This window comes from Choristoneura fumiferana, chromosome 17 (assembly GCF_025370935.1).
Source record: "Choristoneura fumiferana chromosome 17, NRCan_CFum_1, whole genome shotgun sequence".
Classification (NCBI taxonomy): Eukaryota; Metazoa; Arthropoda; class Insecta; order Lepidoptera; family Tortricidae; genus Choristoneura; species Choristoneura fumiferana.
In genome coordinates this window covers 6,745,452-6,767,625 of record NC_133488.1, presented here as the reverse complement: position 1 = coordinate 6,767,625, position 22,174 = coordinate 6,745,452, and the positions used below count along the sequence as shown (strand labels likewise).

The 22,174-nt window shown below is 35.7% G+C and overlaps 1 protein-coding gene across 1 annotated transcript; it reads right to left on the bottom strand.

Moving 5' to 3' along the window:
* Positions 1-15,000: 15,000 nt before the first annotated feature.
* Positions 15,001-20,305, bottom strand: LOC141437480 (flexible cuticle protein 12-like). Its single transcript, XM_074100886.1, has 4 exons — positions 20,200-20,305; positions 17,675-17,875; positions 16,477-16,581; positions 15,001-15,199 (listed from the first exon to the last, which is right to left on the bottom strand). Exons 1-4 carry the CDS (start codon positions 20,200-20,202, stop codon positions 15,059-15,061), a joined length of 450 nt encoding a protein of 149 aa, XP_073956987.1. The 5' UTR covers positions 20,203-20,305; the 3' UTR covers positions 15,001-15,058.
* Positions 20,306-22,174: the final 1,869 nt, after the last annotated feature.

Sequence of the window (22,174 nt, the reverse complement as noted above, 5' to 3'; positions counted from 1 at the left end):
CTCTGGGGAGTAACTCGTGTCTTTATTTCCTTTGTTAGGTAGTCGTTCTACCATATCTTGTATTCCTTAACGACTGGCCGAACAGCTACTATATTGCTCCAAAAAAAAAAAAAAAGTTGGCGGTTGAATTTAAACGAAGAATAAGGCAGGAAATACAAATCCTGACTGACCGACTCTCAGTTCCAAGCCCTTGACCTAGAAGGGAGAAATTTTTCACAGAGTTTTCCTTTACTAATGCTCATTTTAATATAATTTCCATGGGATAATGGAGATCTATAAATACAACTAGGGTGAAGCGGCGGGGTTTTTTAAAAGCGAAAACCAAATTTAGTAAAAAAAATGACTAAGGTAATCTTTAACTTTATGTCATTAGTACGAGTAATAGAGATGTCGTCTATTGAGTAATAAGAGTATCAAGCTAAATAACCTTCGTTCATTTTTCAAAAAATACAGTGAAAATAGTTAGTGGATATTATACATTTACTTACATACGTGGTTTTAACTTCACAAATAGATGAAGAATGAAGTGATCCTGCCATCATCATCATATTTGAAGAAGACCGTAGACCGTAGATGACCAGGAACTCGTCAAAGCTAAGTAATGCTCGCTCGTCTATAAACGATCATGATTAATATACCTAGATAAGCGACTAAGAAGGAACTTTAAGTTAATAGCCATTGCTGGACATAAGCTTCCTCTATTACAAAGTGATCCTATACAGATGGATAATTTGCTTTTCCTTTTGTACGGAATCCTACTTCTTATTATCTCCTACTTCCTATTAATACAAAACGGAGTCATTACTCATGATGTAATGATGAGTTAGGACATTTAGAACGTCCATAATTTAGAATGTGTTCTGCCTGGGTCATGCTTAAAGTCACAATCACTTAACCCACGCTTTCACTTAGTGTGACCTGAACCGCTAACCGCGGGTTCTGAGTTAAGACATAAATCTAACTATTAGCATTACCAACGCTGCTTTATGTGTACAGTCAGCTATAAAAAGATCGATACGGCAAAATTTACAAAAATATGTATACCTACACGATTTGATTGACTTAACATTAAGGTTGTGTACTTATACATATTTGACGAGATTCCTTTATACGAATTTTGGCACGTAGACAGTTCAACGTCTGGAAACATTTAAACTACGTACTTTTGATTTTGACATTCCCGCGGAATCACGAGATACATGGTTGTCTGGAAGCGATCGCTTTTAAGTGATATGATCGCCTGTTGTCTATATTGTTGTCTCTGATACTGATTGTACTTTTGCGTGGTATTAAATAAAGAATATTGTATTTTGTAATCTGTAAATAAGTTCATCAAGGTAGTCTACTGTTGGACATAGGCCTCCCCATAGACCTCCAGTCGCTTCAGTTGGCAGCGGCCTGCATCCACCGTGAACCCGCGTCTTTAACCAGGTCATTCATCCATCTCGTTGGTGGACGTCCTACGCTGCGCTTGCCGATCCGCGGTCTCCACTCGAGAACTTTTCGGCCCCAACGGCCATCTGTTCTCCGTGCTATATGGCCTGCCCATTGCCACTTCAACGAGCTAATTCTAAATTAGTTCTTACCCGCTAATTCTAGGCACATGAAAACTTTGGGTGGGGATATAGTGGTGATACGTAATAAAATTTACCAAAATTATATGATGGTATAAAGTGGCTAGCTCCGATCACATAATTCGCAATTTGCGGTGTCATAAATAGATGACAAAAATTAACAGCTAATTCTATGATAAACCCCAATTCTTTCATAGGAAATTGCCTTGCATGCAATGCATAGCTCCATTTAACTAACCATAAAACCCACAAGATAGCGCTGTTCTCAAAATAACAACGGACGATTGAAATGCAACACAAATCGTCGATATGGTGACCGTAAAAATATCATAAACGTGGGATCCAAGCGTGCCGTGAGCCAAACGACTCGGTTTCTGTCATAAATGGTAACATACTTGCTAAAACGTCACCCCTACCTCGACCAGCTTAGCTAGGACCTTGATAACGCGGCTTAAACTCCATTTCCTTCGTCAAAATAACAGCTGAAGCTTAAGAGGGAGTGTCAGCCTAAAGTGGCGGGTGAAATGAAGCGTAAGATTTTTTTGATTTTTTTGTGCACCACAAAAAAGCAAAGTAGCATTAAACGTTTGGTATCGGTGAGCTTTGCGGTTCCATTGTTATTTTCACGCATGTGATATGAGGAGAAATTAAAGTATTTGTACGATTTACTGGTTTCATAATTCAAAGAAAAAATATGTATGGTCTAATTAAATTGATCGTAGTTTAACTGTTTTACATTAGGTTGCTTCGAAAATGTAGAGAGGGTAAAACATATCGTTCGTCCATATGAAACAGTTGAGAAATTAACCATTTGTGATAAATATTTTAGATGATAATTTATAGAACTGAAAACTACAGTTTAATATATATTTTTTTACAAACTATCTCATTTATTTATTTCGGTACAAAATAAGAAAATACAATATTTACCTTAAATTTCTGCTCATACAAAACATAACTAACAAACTTACCTACATAAAATAAAAACTTACATAAAATAAAAATAGAACCTAAAACTAAAAAAAAATACATAAAGAGTACCTCTTAGTCAAGGTCCCGAAGATGCTGGCAGCGTTTCCTCTTTGAATAGCCAGGCTAATTCTTTGTCCGAGGAAGCTGCCAGCTCTTCGGTCACCTGTGACGTCTACTAATCTTTTTGAAATTTCTTTAAAAAGTTTTAAAGCGCTACGACCCCACGGACCAAGGGTCTCGACACCGAATAGGACAAAGTCATATTCGGTGCCTAGACCCCTGTATTTGGATATTTTTGTCTTTTCAGCCACTTCGAATGCTGCACCGGCTCTGTTGCAGGTTCCATGGAGATGGGAAGGAGCCAGCGTGTCAGAGCAAGTGGCGTCCCACACAAGCACACGACCCATCTTCCATGGAATCAGACTCATGCCATATTATGTTGGCCAAAATACATGTGTAGCTTATCATTATTTGGGAGTAGCTTCTCTAATTTTTCGCCGATTTTTTTTATACTGTAAGTAGGTACTTCATTATTGTTATAAAACCAACCTAATTTTTACTATTCTGTTCTAGAGAAAAGTCTTGTAATATATCCTGAATAGTTTACAGTATCAGAAAATCGTTTATATGAAAGAGTTGGGCAATTAATTAAATGTGAAAAAAAAAAAACAGCAAAAGGCCAGGATTCTTTACTTTCCTATTTAAAATATCTGCTCAATAAAACCTCAAGATAAGTATTGTTTCAAACTATTTGTACGGCTTTATTAGCTAAGCAGCTTTTGTTGTGCATATTTCAGTCATCACTTTAAGCTTTTTTTTCCGTTACGGAACGAAAGAGCTTCCCTTCCTAATCCCTTGTTAAAGAAAACGACTATTTAAAAACCACAATCGTACGTAACTCGCTTTAAATTGCTTACTCAAGTGTATTAAGACAATTACGACGCCATTTCTAATTATTCTCCGGCGAGGAATCAACTCCAGTGGTATAAGGGTAACTTATTGCTTGATCGCGTGACTCGGAATATCAAATGGAAATCGATGCAACAAAAGCATTCCAAGCTTGTGTCATTTACTTAGGTATAAGCAACTTTTAGTACCGTTAAATGACGTTAGCACAAGGTTAAATATGATTAATGTAGTTTTGAGGTATCGCTCTTGTTTAGTACATTTAATTAGGAGCGAGTGCTGCTGTATTATAGCATTATAGCTGATGACGTGTTTTTAGATGAAAATATTTGGCTAGCTTTCATAATCAGAAAGAGATTATGACAAAAGATTGATAAATAAACTAAGCTAGTTTTAGGGAATCCCGTGCGTAATTTCTTACTTACTGCCCTTAAGACACAATGTAGGTACTATAAAAGTGACAAGAGCACAAGTTTTAATGGATATTCATATTCATATTGCAATAAGTCATACCATCTCATAACCTTCACGTGTGATTGTAAACCTCCTGGCACGTCGTTAAAGTGGTAAAGGGTTATTAATGACAGTAGGTACTTGACAGTTACAAGAGTTTTGCTTCTAACGCAGACTTCTAATCCTCCTAATGTTATAAATTCAAAAATTGTGAAGGCGTGTGTGTACAACGGTTTTCACAAGCATTTGTAAAAAGGAGGTATAGTAATAAAAACTAGTTTCTTCATAACCTTGTGGCTGTAATTTATTTATTTCTGTGTCAATAAAAAATAAGGTACAGCATTACAGTTATCCAATTAAAAAACCAATGCGCTATAAAATTTAAACTATAGACAAAAAAATAATAATTAGGGATTTGTGAAAGTCGTCGTTGTCGTTACCCTAAAACGACGAAACACCACACCCTCCAGCCAGAAATCGGAGCGCAGAACCGTCTGCTGGTGTTTGGCAGGCATTTAGAGTCTAAGGGGCTGATTCACCATCCATTGATTAGTGTTAACTGGCGGTTAGGTGTGATGCCGTCTCTATTTGTTTTGTTCGAATAGACGGAGATGGCATCACATTTAACCGTCGGTTAACGCTAATCAACGGATGGTGAAACAGCCCCTAAATGAGCTGAAATTGTTAGCCCTATTGAGACTCGAACGGTAAAGTCTAACGCTTCGACACTCTCGGTCGCATTCTTCATCTCTAATCAGAGGCTGTATTGCCCTAGAGCGCGCGTTGAAATAAAAAAACGGTTACATTGCCGGCCAGCGGCCGGGAAAGTTGTATGAAATCTCTTTACAGGCCGTTAGAGTGACCGCGCACCGGCCGCCGAGCCGCAGCGCATGCAGTGCGATACTTCCCAGCCTATTATTATAACACAATCTTAATATTTCATGTCATGTTTGAGAAAAAAACATCATATCACTAACCCAAAGGATAGTCTTATATAATTATGATTGGTTTTTTGGAGTCTTTTTGTATTTTTTATTTCAACTCCAAATTTGTTACTTTTACGGGTATCCCGTGAAACCATATCGAAAATACAAACTGAGACATGGATGCACAGAAAAACCAGAAAAAGAGACCAGCGCTGGGAATCGAACCCAGGTCCGCAGCAATCCGTGCTGCGTGCTATAACCCCTACACCACCGCTGGACAGGAATCTAGACACGAATTTTTCCTATGCATACATGTCTCAGGTTGCTTATTTCTACTACGCTACTTATGCAGCAGCACTAGCGACATATATGTTCCGCTCTCAGACGTCACACTCTTTCGGAACCAACCGCTCACCCAGACAAGAGATGTCACTACTAAGCAATCAAATTATGATTGGTCTCTTTTTCTGGTTTTTCTGTGCATCCATTTCTCAGTTTGTATTTTCGATATGGTTTCACGGGATACCCGTAAAAGTAACAAATTTGGAGTTGAAATAAAAAATACAAAAAGACTCCAAAAAACCAATCATAATTTGATTGCTTAGTAGTGACATCTCTTGTCTGGGTGAGCGGTTGGTTCCGAAAGAGTGTGACGTCTCTAGATGAGAGCGGAACATAGATGTCGCTAGTGCTGCTGCATAAGTAGCGTAGTAGAAATAAGCAACCTGAGATATGTATGCATAGGAAAAAATCGTGTCTAGATTCCTGTCCAGCGGTGGTGTAGGGTTTATAGCAAGCAGCACGGATTGCTGAGGACCTGGGTTCGATTCCCAGCGCTGGTCTCTTTTTCTGGTTTTTCTGTGCATCCATGTCTCAGTTTGTATTTTCGATAAAGTCTTATATAACTCTAATGACAACTAACTGATTCAGCCTTCAAAGTAAACAAATCTGATTTACCTACACGATACAATCTCAAACCAAGTTAGTGATTTCCTGAACTAGTTGCCTTTGGTTAGGAACCTGTATCGACGTATCGACAAGCACAAATTGAAACTGGCGTGTATGTGAGACACGGTTCTACATTATTTAGCGGGATAAATTTAACCAGCATCTCCGGAGTGAAACAGATTTCACAATAGGTAGTAAGTTCACAACTCGGCTCCCTTCATCCACCCTGAACTCTATCATCATCATTATTAAGTGAATAGAATCGACTGTTAAAGTGATTAACGAACAAGAATGTAAATACTTGTGACTCTTCTGGTGTTGCAGGTGTCCATGGGCGACGACTAACAAACAATTTGGCTATAAATATAGAGCAAATAGTAGCTTTGAGTCTTATAATAGCTTTATAAGGTCTACAGTAATAGTTTTTGGTGACACTATGGAGCTAATTGAATACATTAGTCAACTGACGATAGTAAAGTGATTTAATAGAAATTGGAAAAATATAATAGCTCGAAGCTGTAAAGTGGTGCTATAAGTTATCACGTTATAGATTGTAGTTGCAGCTATAGTGATTTTAACACTGAGTGTTCTTTTGGAGTGTCTTAACGCTGTCGCTCTGTAAGAGTGTTATGTTTACCTTCTAGTGCTAAATGTCGCCTATAGTGTTAAATAAGCCGCAGGAAAATCCAAAAGCTACATAAAGGTTATAATGGCAATTCTAATAACTCCCAATGAGAGAGTGATATAATGGAGATAGTGTACCCCGTTTAAACACTGTGTAGCTGTTTTAGCGTTTATGGTGCTATAAAAGAAATTGAAAGTACAGCTCTTAGAGCTTCAAGTTCTTTAAGAACGTTTGTGTGAACGTTACTTACTCTTTAAGCCCGTTTAAGATGCTTCATACGTAAGAGGCCCTATTATATGACCAAAAGCTGTTTAACATGATTACTTGAAGCTAAAAGTTGGAAATTAGGTTTCGATACATCTTTTTTAACTCATACAGAACTAAACTCCATTGAAAGGTGTTAATAATCATTTTAAGTGTTTAAAATCGCTGCTATATCCTTATTATCGATGCAATAGTGATATCGGAATGATTAAGAGTTAGAGATAATAACGCCATTTTTGTTTACAAATAATAACCTTAAAATTCCAGACACATCATGAAAACTAAGTTCAATTTACTGTAATATAGTCTTCAAAAATATAAGATCTAGTGACTTTAGTACTCCCATTTGAAAACATAACCCGTTAAATTAACAATTCGAAAAAAAAAATTGACCGTAGTATTTTTATTGTCTAAAATTTTAATCAAAACGTATAAATTTCTAAGGCGCTTGAAAATTGAGATGTAAAATATCATATATATAATAACAGAAAACTTACAACCGCAATAGTTTTTCACGTGTCTACATAAAAATAATTGATATTAAAATTAAAATCACGCATTTACCGTTTTTAATGTCTTTCCCGTCGCCATTACAATATTATAGCACACAGCACTCGTGTTTTGTTATGAATGACACATGTTTATTTCCAGATAGAAATATTTCTATAAAATTCAATATAAAAGAGTACACTATCACGCAAAGAGTTTGTTTTCACCACTGTAGCTTTTTTGTTGCACTTTAAGTTATATAAGAAAACATTCTACAGGTTTCATAGAACCCTTGGCACAAGTTACGGCTATTGTGGCTCTTTATTATCTCCTTTGGTAATATGCGTCGCTACTGTAGTACTATTATAGCACTTGTTTATTACTATTGGAGTTAATTCCTTCTACTAAAGAGCCTCTAAGTGATAACGTCTGTGCCAAAATCGGACCATAAGAGAGTTATAGCGTGCTATATCGCTAATTTTTAGGTCGTGCTAGAGCTATACGATTTTAAAAGAACTAATAAACGGCGGTTATAGAGATTATTCTTATCGCCAAATGTTAGTTGGGCGGTAATCGCTTACCATCAGGCGATCCGCCTGCTCGTTTTCCCCCTATACAATAAAAAAAATAAAAAAAAAATTTTTGATCATTATTATTGTAAACTGGTGTATAGACCAAGAATACGGCCGCAGCAATGTGGCCGAAATGTCCAGGTTATTTTAACAACGTTTATTGTTTTAAAACCTCCACTTTGTATACTCCATGTTTCCGACGGAGTCAAAGCATGACGCGAACTTTGGTCGGATTCGTATAAATCACAGTTCCAGATCCCAGGTGTATATCGTAAGTATTAGAATGCAGATACGACACGACAACTGTGAAATTGCAATCGTGATGCGGCAATATACGTTGCCGAGTAAACCCGACACTCGGAACAGAATTAAGAAACCGTTTTCGTACGTTCGTTTTTAATGTATTCCTTAATTCGTCTGCAGTAGAAATCGCACTGCAAATATCCTGAAGTAATCCTTATCCTGAAGTAATAATCCTTGCAGAAATAAAATAAGCTCAGCTTGTTTGTTTACTCCAAAAGGGTCTCAAGAAATGATACCACTGTCTTTTGATGTTCCAAATTCTACTAAAGGACGTGCTAATTCATTTTTTATAAATTTTTGAATTACGTCGTGTAATTTCGGTACGTACCCTAACATACATTGAGTTTGCTAATAACTATACTTTATTACAATATCTCATATAAATACTTCTGAAGTTATTTAGGAAAATAGGCAAAAGTTTGCCATTACTACAATAATATAAAAAATACATCAAATAGTCCTATAACATATTATAGCTGAACCTATAACAACTCTTATTTAAATAAGTACCTAATATTGGAAATTACCGTAATACGTATCAATAACAATACAATGGACTCTTAATAGAATATCACAATAAAGCAAGCAGTACCGAAAATAGAGGCTCATGAAAAAAAATTCAAGGTTAGAAATAGGCAGCCTTATTGCTTCCAAGCGATCTCTTCTAGGCATCCTTAATTAAAGAAGGAATAGACCTTACCAAGTGGTGCAAACGGAACCCTCTACACGTGAGTTTAACTCACTCTTGTCCGGTTTTTATTAAAAACATCGCGCGCACTCAACCACGCGCATCCATCCCTTATTTACTTTGATGTATAAAGCGCTGAATTCATTATTCAGATTGAAATTAATTACAACACTCATTGCTAATGAAGCCGTTCGAGCTGTTGGTTGGGACAATATTTGCCCTGCCCGGCCCATCAACATCCTTTGTTCTCGTATTAATGCAGCCATTTTGAGTTGAGCTTAGAGTTATGTCTTCAACTAAGACTGCTGCTAGATCGACGTTGCTGTATCATACTTGTAATAGGTCTAGATTTAGATAGTATCTACTTGTAAGAGCCTCTACTATCTAAATCTACCTTTACCTTACCTACTTTACCTAATCTACCTTTACTTTACCTACTATCTAAATCGACCTTTACCTAGTGAGTTTCTTAACCCCCGTCGCAAGAAAGGGGTGTTAGAAGTTTGACTTGTCTGTCTGTCTGTGTGGAACAGTAACTCTCAAGTGTACCTATGGGCCAATTCGGATGTATATTTTTATGTGAAAGCGAGTTTTCTGGTGGTAGTTTTTAGCTATGTTTGACAAAAAATGGTTCAGTCGTTTTTAAGATATTGAACTTTGAAATGACGATGTCGGGGGTTTTTGAACTTTCCTAACTCAAGCTTTGTTACCTCAGAACTCCGTCATTAATGAGCCGATTTGAAATTTTTTTTGTTCGTCTAGGAATGCTTTCAGTTAGATCCCATAAGCACCAAATCAGGATTTAATGATTGGATCCTAAGGAATTCGAGGGAACCCTTCAAATATTGTTGGGACACCTATGGTAATTTCGATATATTTAGTAGCAACTCGTGCTGCATTTGCTTTTGAAAATCATCATTTGGTGAAGTGGAACTCATGATGAAGACCATATTTGACCAACGGAGCGACTACTCAATAACAAGTACTTCACGGGTTGAATTTCAATTACTTTAACACAGTTGCTAAGCAATTTAAGCTCATCGTAATGCATATGGTGAAATGGAACGGGTGATGAAGCACATTAGGGGTTTGCTACGACGATTTTTCGATTCAGTGATTTGTTTGCGAAATATTACTTAACTTTAAAGTGCAAATTTTCATTAAAATCGAGCGTCCCCCCCCTCTAAAATCTAAACCGGTGGGTGGAAATTTAAAAAAAAATCAGGATGGTAGTAAGTATATCAAACTTACAAGGAAAACTATAACGGTTAAGTTTGCTTGAGAATTATTAGTAGTTTAAGAGTAAATAGCAGCGGTATAAAAATACCTAAACTTAGAAGATTCCGTATGAAATACGAAATCCTTGAAAAATATTGCTTTATTTTTTTGTAATGGCTACGGAACCCTATTTTGAGCGTGTCGGACACGCTCTTGGCCGGTTTTTAAATTGCATATCAATCATGTGTCAAAACAAATAAACAGTAGTTCACTGTTTTCCTTGGCCCATGATTGCAGTATCGCGTGCTTCTAACACTTTACACCAAGTATAATCTTTGAATAACAAGGTGAAATTGTTATGACGAGTTGAATTGCGCGAAGAAAGTGTTGGTTTTAAAAATATTAAGAAGTCGCCGTGACGGTTTCTTAGCCCGTTTGAAACGTAACTACAATAAAACAAGAAGGAGCAGGGTTTTATTATTTGGTATTATTATTTTTATACTATCCACAAGCTTTTTCCGCGGCTTTGCTCGCGTTAAATTTGGAGTAACATACATTTACTTTCTGCGATCCTTTTTTTGTGTTATGATTGATTTTCGGAGGATTATATGGAAAAACAAATACTGGCAGACGTTTTTTTAGACAGATGGTGCAAATTTTGTAATTCAAAAAATCAACCAACATTAATCATATTTGTACCGACTTTAGAATCATCATGTCAGCCGAAAGACGTCTACTGCTGGATTTAGGCCTCCCCCAAGGCTAACTTTGGAATGAATGTGGAATTTTAGAAAACGTTAAAGTAGTTACGCGTACTTCGTTCAGGGCATAGGCAGGGCAACGTTGCATTTTTGTTAGTTTTTCTCGATTATTCCATAAAAATTGATTGAAAATTAATAATGTTGTCTGATAGAACACTTCTTAATATATACCGTCAATGTGTCTACTCCAATAATTATTCGTTATAGACATTTATTTTCTTTAAAAACCGGTCATAAAACTTAATTCGTTTTTAAGGAATATAAAAGTCTATCACGAATAATTATTGAAGTATACACATTAACTTATATATCAAGAAGTGTTCGATCAGAAAATATTTTTAATTTTCATTCAATTTTTATGGAATAGTCGAGAAAAACTAACAAAAATGCAACGTTGCCAGCTCAGCAGGAATAAACGCTCTTAATTCGATTTACAAAAAAACTTTTACTAACAGAAAGCTACACTGTTTTTCTACTTTAATCCCGAGAAATTGTAGTTTCTGCGGGACATGAATTACTATTTTATTCTATTTTAACATTTCTAATTGTCAATGAGAGGCATTGTATCTTCGAAAGAATTTTGAAAATCATGCCCCGGATTTGTATTCACTAGGATTCACTTATTTTTATCCGCGGAAATTTTGCATTTTTCTGAGAAAAAGTAGTCTATCTTAGTCAGGGATAGTGTAGCTTTCTTTACAACTTAAGTAATAGCTTGTTTTCGAAAACTTTTTTATTTTAGTTTATTTTCAACTTTTTAGCTATATATTTTGGTCTCGCATCAAGTCATGTGTACCTACATGAAAACTGAACGTACATGTAAAATTTTGTATCTGTGCTATCAATCCTTGAGGAGTTCCGTCATGAGCAGACGACCCTGGCTGCAGCATTAGGTGATGTCTATTATAAAAAAAGCATTGTCATTGAAATGAAACAATTGTGTATGTGCCGATTAACTTTTGAGGAGTTCCCTTCTACGGAGACGATCCTGGCCAGGATGAGCAGGATGTCACTGCCAAATGATTGGATTATTATCAGATTTATATCAGTTTGCCAAATCTCCGGTCCCTAGTTTTATTAGTTTAGATTTCCAACTCTACGTCCCTATGAGGCCGTATCCTAAAACTATAATTATGACCTCTCTAAAGCTTAGAAACCTTCAAATGCTACTATTTAATATAGTACGGTGACTTTCAAGACTTTTATTTGCATTGCACCAAGCTTTTATGTGAGTTCAACCTTTTTTGAACAAAATTGGATTGAGTTTTCAAGCATATTATGTCAAAATAAAATGTAATTTAAATCAAAAGCACTAAGGAGTATTGATATCAACTTCGAAGCAAATCAACCCCAAAATAACTTTCTACCCCTGAAGCCTTTCTAGGGGCTGAATTTCAATAAAATACGAAACAAGTCTTCCATCAATTCTAATAAAGAATGTTTATGCAAGATTTGAAGTAGATTGGACTAAGGAATCACGCTATCCCATACAAACTTCGCCCCCCTTTCCAACTAGCAAAATCTGCACTTTAAGCACTCTCAAGACTACTTTTATTTACACTTATAAGATACTGAAGCATACTATAAGTCTGGATTTGGCCGCAGATATTATAGGAGCGTTTATTCTTATAATCAACTTGCAGAATGTTATTAAGACCTATAACACACTTACCGAAGCGCAATTGCTCCTATATGAATCTGACTCAAGTCATTTACAAGCACAAATGCTCTTATTATTATTCAACACAAGTATTTTACTAGATCAATCTTGTTTATAACGCACTAGTAATTTACTTGGATATAAATTATAAGTATGTTTTATTAACAGTAAAAGTGTCTTCCGCGTAGATTGTTTCTGCTGGTTGGTCCGGTTGTTTCGTGATAAATAAATACTTAATTAAAACGTAAGTACACATTTTATTATTATTGTAGAATATTATTAGCAATATTATTTTAAATATAGTGTGTAAAGTGGTGTGGTGTGTGTGAAGTTCCCAATCCGCACTGGGGCCTACCATGATCTTTTCATAAACGATCCAAATGCAGAGCAGTTCAATTTAGGCACCTAAACTGAATCATCGAAATTGGTACCACGACGTTTATTTCTCAGAGCTGAGTCTCAATGGTTTACAAGTGAACGAAAGACCGATATTGTCTCTGGTCCGAAACTGAAACGCTAATTCGCGAAAGGGATGCCGCTATATGCAAACAAATATGTATACTAAAACCTCTTTATTTTGGAAAACCATAACTCTATGTCATTACGTGTTCTTAGCAACCGTTGTGTTGATTACAAATAAATGTTTACGCTGTCACTAATCCCTCTAAGTCTTCTTTCTCACTGAAAAATTAGTTTTATCAATGAGGAGATAAGAAGCACAATGTCGTGAGTACCTATGAAAAGTTATAAAACTTGAATAAAAGTTTAAAAGTTCTTGAAATTAAAAAATATTCCAAGTAAAACACTTAAAATTCCAAAAAAATTGACAGAATGAGTAACTTATTACTGAATCGCTAAATTTGACACTGAAGCGATTCAATCCCACTCAAATTTAGCGTCATGGTACGAAAACCGCTTGAAGTGATGAATGAAATGTCTGTATCGCTGTCGCTGAACCGTGCTTGAACTGTATCGCAAAAGTATCGTCTGGTACGAAATAGCGATGCAGTTCAGTTTAGAGCCTAAACTGAATCGGATCAAGATAGCGTGGTAGGCCCCTGGGCCCGATTGGGAACTATGGCCCAAGCCCTCTTGTTCTGAGAGGAAGCCTGTGCCCAGTAGTGGGACGTATATAGACTGGGATGATGATGATGATGATAGTGTGTAAACTCTTGTGTGAAGTTATTTTTATTGATAATGTATACCGTAATTTGGTTAATTTCACAGCGCCCCCTTCGAATAATGGCAATATAATATTAGTTGTATTATTTTTTTCATAAAATCCTTATGAATGTCGCCATTTCTAAACATGCCCTGCTATAAGTACTATATAGAACAATTAATAGTAAAATAGTACTTATAACAGATAACTTATCTCCATTTTTAAACATATTAGGGTTCCTCGTGAAGGCTTCTTTGATCTTCTTGTGTTTTTGTCAACCGAGTTCAAAAAAGAGGAGGTTCTCAATTGGTCTGTATGATTTTTCGTTATCCGCGTTATTAATATTATTTGAAACAAAAGAGGCTAGTAGGTACTACTTGTACCTACTATTACTTATTCTGTGCTAGTAGTTTTATACTTCGACCCAGATTGCAGCTTCGTAAAATTTACAGTTCCAGATTTTTTTCAAATCCTTCTAAATCCGAGTCCTCTTCTTTGAAATGTTTATTTTCTGCACTTTCTGACTGGAACGAGAACGTTTCTGCATAACCCTCTTTTGCATCTTCTGGTTTTGTACTTGATGTACTTGACGTACTTGGTGATCTCAATGTAATTATTTCTGAAGAACCTGATTTCAACTCTTCATACTTATTTGTGTCTTTTCGTCTGTAGCCACCGCTCCTTTTAAATCGTTTCCAACCGTTTAAATCCATAATTAAGAAGTCTTATACGGTTTTTTAATCTTATAACGCTCTTATTAAGTATTTTAACACTTATAAGACTCTTGTACAAGTCTAAAATGTTGCTAACTTATAGTGATCTCTGATAAGTACGTTATAAGATCTTGTTCTCTTACAGAATGCTACTACAGGATCAAAGTATGGCTCAAGATTATTTAGTCTTATTGAAGACCATTATAAGAGTATTAATCCTATAAGTGTTCTATAAGATAGTCTTGTAGTTAACTATAAGACTGAGAAATTCAAGCAAATGCTCTTGAGAATATGTAGACTTGTGAGATGCTATTATAAGTAAAAGTGTCCTATAACTGTCCTATACCTATGATGATCTTGTAGTAAACTATAATGTTGAAATATAAAATCAGATGATCTTGAGTATGTTAAGACTTGTCAAATGCTATTATAAGTAAAAAAGTCTAGAGCAAGTTCTTTATAAGAATGTTATTAGTAAAGATAGACTTATAGTCCTTTCTTATAAGATTACTCTGCTTGTTGGGTTTTTCACCCCCTTAGGAGTAGAATTTCAGAAAATCCTTTCTTATCGGATGCCTACGTCATACAAAGAACACACCCTCCAAGTTTTAGGTCTCTACGATTAGCGGTTTAGGCTGTGCGTTGATCCGTCAGTCAGTCATTCAGGACAAAGCATTTTATATGTATAGAATAGATGACCATCCGGGTTATTGCATTTCACTTAATGCATTCGCATAACCAATAAAAATAATAAAAACAAAAGAAATCAACAGAACTACTATATTTAATTTGACTTGGTAAGGTTGTACATGATCAAGGTTGACTTAGAATCTCCTTGGCACCTGAGGAGCTTGCGCGCGGACTTGGCTTTCTGGTGGTGGCGGGTGCGCGGCGATGTACTCCAGAGCGCGGAGGATGGCCGGAGGGATAGCCTGAGTGGGGGGAGGAGTGGGGAGGTGGGCACCCTGGAAAAAAATAGATACATAAGTGTTTTGTGGTTAAATGTTAAGCTATAGATACAGAACAAAACGATTAAATAAAATAAATAAATAAACATCATGGGACACTTGACACCAATAAGCCTAGTCTCAAACTAAGCAAAGCTTGTACTATGGATACTAGGCAACGGATAAATTAACTTATATAGATAAATACTATAAACATTCTATTATCGCCCGGGGATCAGTCTATTCGTTCGGGCATCAGGCACAATTTAAGGCTATCCAAACCAAATTGAAAATGCTACTGAGCCAGCGCGCTGCGCTTCAGCCTCGTCCGTACTTAGGTGAGATACAGGTTAATCGCTCACTAGCACAGTAGAGAAAAGGACAGTAATTCGTCTCGGCAGCGTCCTTGATATATAATTATTAATTACCTACGCTGGCTCGGTACACAAACGCGCGATAGGGCTGCCTACTCTACTAAATGTCACTCTTCAGTTATGTATTTGATTTGATAATGTCACGTTAAATTTAAAGTAGGGAAAGGATTAGGAGAGATTTAAAGATGGACTAAGTAGTGTTTAACAAAAATGCATTTTACGTTATTTTAATAAACCACAAAACGTATTATGTTTTAAACGGTTTTAATTTGGCTTCATCACTACATATATTTGTTACCTACAAATTAGCTACGGAGAAGTATTTGCGCCTCTTTTGAGATGTGCGAAAAGCTTTATTGTTGAATTTAAGAGTATAAAAAATTCGCATTCTGATAAATAACTTCAATAAATACGTTTTCATTGTTTTATATTATATTAGATCCGTACACCGAACAATACTGTTTATATCGTTGCGACATATTAAGGTACGTAATAAATGCGCGTGAGTCCGTACGTAACCGCGGAGCACTCGCGAAACATGGTTTTTTTTTATGGTATAGGGGGAAAACGAGCAGGCGGATCGCCTGATGGTAAGCGATTACCGTCGCCCATGGCACCTGCAACACTAGAAGAGTCACAAGTGCGTTGCCGGCCGGTTGCCGAGGTATACAGAGAATTCGTGGCGCGTAGGCATAACTCGCGTGCCGGCCGTTTATATGAAGACGGTGTACTGTTCCTTTTCTCTACTGTATCACTAGTGAGTAAAAATAGTTTCGTGCAAAATACTTAATACTTACAAGTAAAAGTGCTGAGGCTAGCGTCTCAGACACCAACTCGGATGCGGTTCGCGCGCAGTCGTAACCGGAACCATATTTATTATGAGTGCGGTATCTATCTAGTTAAAATTCATAAGTTACATACCACTGGATGGTATCCGTTCTCGTCAGCAGTGAAGTCCAACCTGATAGGGGTACCTTCGGGAGAGTTATATTGGGTGCTGCCTTGTACGTTCAAAGCTTCTTCGTCCTGTTGAAAAAAAAGGTTTTTTGTTACTTTTTTGCTGACGATATTCTTACATTGTGAAATAAACTGACTGGACATGTCAATTCAAACTAAAGTACTAAACTTATAATAAGATAAATATAAATATTAATGTTTTGTAATTGTTAACTATTACAAAAGATACCAAAGAAGCAAAACTGGACCCCAAAGGCCAATCACAACTAAAGGGGATAAGGCTTAGCCCGAATAATGATGACAAATATCACTAATCGAGACATAGTACTAAATTTATTTCAATAAATCGATAATTATCCCCCAATAAATAATCTCATTGGTAATTAGATTTATTTGGCCAGAGTCATTCGTTATCTGCATATTTACTATCGTTAAATTAGTAAGCAATGATTTACAATGTTAAATAACACTAATCAGAACGGCATCATTAATCTTCTTCAGTAATTGTCTAATTAACCTCCTTTTTATTACACCTCCACTTCTTTTTATAAAGGACCTACCGTTTTAGAGTTGACTGACACATCATTAAATATTTTTAAGCTTATGTTAATGATCGTTTAACTGATTTGATTCACTATTATGACACCTGACCTTTAAATGAAACAGCATTGATTCTTATTCAGATCTCCTTCGCCTATTGAAATATCAAATGATAACCTTTACAGTAATTTATTTGTTATTAGTGGCATTTCGTGCATCAAATGGCTCCTCATCGGAATATGGATTAAGCGGTTGGTTTTTCCATTTACTTCAATAACAACTCTATCTCCATTGCTTACGCTACAAATCTGTTTTATACTATTAACTTATGCTGTGTCGATAATGACTTCATCGGTTTTAAGAAAATGTAAATGAAATGTTTTATAAAATATGCAAAGTGATGCAGCCCTTATATTGTAGGTGACCAATAGCGCGATTTTTGATTTCTCGATTATGATAACTATCCATCCAGTCTATCTACATGACTATCTAAATGCAATACTATGACTAATTGAGCTTGTACTTACAATGTAAAACTATAATAGAATTTATTTGACCAGTCATCCGAGTATCCGCTAACGTTTGAGATATTAACTATGCTGCTGTTAAAGACTTGACTTACCCGTCCAGGATTCTTCAGCTGTCCACTCTCTTGGTGCTGGATGCCATTGCTGGTCTCGAAGCTCTGTTGATATGAATCGATACCAACGTCAGATTGCTGGGAAAGAACTGCAGCGTCCTTTTCGGCGCCAGAAGCAGCGTGACGTAGGTGGGATACGTCGGCCGCAGCCACGGCGACCAGGGCGAGGATAATGAAGGCCTTCTGGAATTTTAATGGATAAATTAGTATCATCATCATCATAATCATCCATAGGACGTCCGTTATTGGACATAGGCCTCCCCCGTAGACCTCCAGTTGATTCGGTATAGCAGTAGTGAAATAAAATTAAAAAGGCCCAGAAGACAGATCATGACCAAAGAGCCCAATACCTATAGGAAATTATGACATATTTATAAGTAACAAACCCGACCTAAAGTTGACTGGCAGTGTCTTATGCAACCTCGACATTGGCTGAATCATCGCATCGTTCGATGGGGCCATTATAATCCCAAAAATTGAATTGAATTGAAATGATATTAACATCCATAGTAGCGAGCGATAGAGCTATATTTCCAAAATTTTAATTAAAATAATATCATATTACGGAACGTACATTTAGGATACTCAAAAAACATAAACTATAAACGTAATGGTATGTGCTAGTGCTGCACTCTGACGGGATAAAATTGCAGTAATAATAAAATAAAATAAAAAGCCTTTAATAATCTCTGTCTCCTAGTGTTAGTATGATTAGTTTCATTTATTTTGTTTATTTTCTTCTGAGACTTGGGCCCCTTTTTGAGTGAAGGCCTCCTCCATCTTCTTCCACAGCTCTCTGTCTTGGCAGTACTTGTCCAGCCGGTACCAGCGATCTTTGCAAATATTCCCCATTAAAGCCTTTGCACATACTATTTTTTTATCGCGCCATTGCCGCGCGTTTTTCTCTCCATAGAGCAGGCATACAAGTTACAACTCTATCGTATACGTATCGCGTTTGTATCGATAAAAGCGCGCATCGACGTTGCGTTTAAAAAATAACGCGGTTGCAAAGACCCATAAGATGGTGCGGGCGGGAAGAAAGGCGATTGCGAATGCTGATATAGTTTAGATCAGGGTTTCTCAAACTTATGGCTCCACGTACCCCTGTTAAAGTTTCTAGACGATAGCGAACCCCTAACCCCCCAACAAAAAGTAATAAAATTGACTGTTGGGGAAACTAAAAATAAAAAATGCAAAGAACTCCAAAAACCAATCTTAATCATCTTGCTAGTCTTGCAGCCTGGTGGTTTTTGGAGTCACTTAAACCTTGTCGCGAACCCCCTACCGTCGAATAGCGAACCCCTAGGGGTTCGCGTACCCCACTTTGAGTAACCCTGGTTTAGATGCATTCCTTGTGGATTTGAGTAAATAACCATTATGTCAACCCTATGAACTATTTAAGTCTTTACAAGAACTAGCTTTTAATACAGCAGTTTCAGCAAACAAAGACTTTTGTTTTTGCTTTTGCAAACGTCGATTACACGACAACTGTGACCCCTATTGATCAAAGCTCAGGTCCAACGACCTTATAATTTTCTTGAGACCACAATATAATTCAATTTTTTTTTTTACAAAAAATAGAACTACCTCACCTACAACTATACGAGTATATTGGGCTTCAATCACTCCTGCTGGCTCGTGCTGAGGCACCGACTTCAGACTGGTAGAAAATTAGTTTCATGGTTTTTTGTAGTCAGTTCTATTTTTTGTTAAAAAAAACTTTTTCACGCTTTTTAGTGTAAAAGATCTAAGATGCAATAGTTTGATGTCAACTGCTCGTCACCTTTTACGAAAAATTGCTTTTCCGATGCAGAGACGTTCATTATTGAGGAGTCCTGGTGCTTCATCACGTCACCCGTTCTATTTCACCATACAAATTACGATGGGCTTAAATTGCTTAGCAACTTCGTTAAAGTAATTGAAATTCAACCCGTGAAGTACCTACTTGTTATTGAGTAGTCGCTCCATTGGTCAAATTTGGTCATCATCATCAGTACCACTTCACCAAATGATGATTTTCATGAGGAAATGCATGAGTTACTCCTAGATATATTGAAATTAACATAAGCGTTCCTACAATATTTGAAGAGTTGCCTCGATTTCCCTAGGATCCAATCGTCAGATCCTGATTTGGTGCTTATGGGACCTAATTTAAAGCATTCCTAGACGAACGAAAAAAAAAATTCAAATCGGTTCATAAATGACGGAGTTGTGGGGTAGCAAACATTAAAAAAAATACAACTGAACTGATAACCTCCTCCTTTTTTAGAAGTCGGTTAAAAAGTGAGATTATTTTCACAGTTTATCAACCTCAACCAATTTTAAGCAAAAACGCTTAGGTGCTGGGCGATTCAATCTACAATTTTTTTACACCAATTCTGACCACATAAAAAACCCACACTAAACCGCTAGCATACAAGTAGATTACAAATTGGTCTGTTGTTTTAATGAGATTGGTTCGAGAAGAGAGGTCGTACGATATAATACATGTTGTAAGACTCACTCACCATTTTTAGTGTGTCAAAGTTAACCGACGAACTGCAACTGTGATTATGATAAAGGCCAGGCTGGTTTTATACTCATCTCTGGTCGCAGTATCGACATTTAAATAATTTTGCAACGGACCAGATTGCTGATGATCATATGATTTGTTTGTTGGCAAGGTGAACGCATTTTTTGATGGTAAAACGTAATAAATTAACATTTTTAAGGATTGAAGAGCGGAGCTTGCGACGTACTTCTTGTATAAAAATGAAAAAAAATATTTTTGGGTGTTACTTTGATCATTCCAAAGTTGAATGAATTAATGATTTATTTGTATAACATAGGTACCTAAGTTACAAAGATTTTTAAGATTTAAGGGATTCTCTATGTTTTGCCGTTAGGCGTACAAATATTTGCTTAAATTAATTTGTTATCTCCAGGAATTCAAATGTAATATCGAGGAATGAATTAACCTATTAATCCTAAAACCAAATTAGTCCAAAACAATAGCAAATTTCAAATCTATGCATCATCAATAAAATTTAATAATTATAAATTAAATTATTAATTTATTATAAATTAGAAATAATTATTATAAAATTTGGACACAAAAAAAAAAAATTAAAAAACTAAATTATATTTCATCATTAAAAAACTATTCCGCGGTATAATAACATTTATCTAATAATAAAGATGTCAATTTCTTCTTAAACTGATTAAGATTCAGTTCTTTAATATTAGCGGAAATTTTATTAAATATGTGTGGTGCCATTCCTAGTAAACTTCTTCGCATCAGCGCAGTTTTGCATCCTATATTCCGGTATTATGATACCTGCGATCTAACGGAGTAAGTTAAGTTAACGTAAAGTTAACTGGAAGAGTTCCATTTAAGCGATAAGTTCACCTTTGCACATCCCTTTCTCTTGTTAACTGTCAATTTTATGTTTATGTGAAATAAATAGATAAATGGACATATGTTTTAACTAGTTCTGTACCTTTCTAGAAACGCGGTAGCGTGTCAAGCCAAGTTCAAGCTAACAGAACTGGCGAGCAGCACCGTGTGTAACTTTACCCGAACCTATTTGGCGCCACTTTTGACCTCATAACTTAAAAACTATTTCACATAAACATGTAAAATTTTGCTCATTTGTCGAGACTTCTAAGATACATTATGTGCTCCAAATTACATAAACTTACCTCAAACGGTTATTTAGATATTAACATCCAAAAATCGTTAATTTTAACCTATACATCAAAATTCTAACTCGGTTCCAGATGACCTAGAAAGTTCAAATTTAGTATCCAGTTAGGTTTGGATAAATACAAAGGAATAAATCAGAAACTAGTAAATTTTATTCTAATTTTTAAATAAAGTTATTTCTGTACAAAAAGTAATGATATCCCATCAAAACATAAATGTGAAATGAGAGCCAAATTCAAGGGTCAGCCCTGAAATTTATTTATAAAAATATAAAATATTTTATAACAACTTGAAATACCATTTCTTCTTACAACTTAGGATAATATATTTAAGCCTAAGGTCGTGTACGTGGCTGGTTTTCATATACGAATTATATTATATACAGCCAAGTTATTAAGTTTTTATTAAGTACTTACTTAATAATAATTCTTTGGGGCAAATAATTTACTTGTAAGTAATATGTATTATATATTTTTTTTATAATATAATAATATTAATAAGGAGAAAACACATCATATTAAGAAAAAATAACCATAAATAAAACTTAACTATAAACTAACTACCTCACTTAAAACTTTATACCTACTTAATAATTAATTAGTTATTTTTAGGATGTTTTTTTATTTCTATACATTCACTAATTTCTTTCATTGTAATGCTGAAAATACTTACAAATTAAACTGTGCTTTTATGTACCGATATTGTAAGGTGCTTAATTAGATTAACTGTAATTTTTATAAAGTCCTTGCTGTGTGCGTTTTAGAATACAATGGACCCATTTCTTCACATGGGGCTCG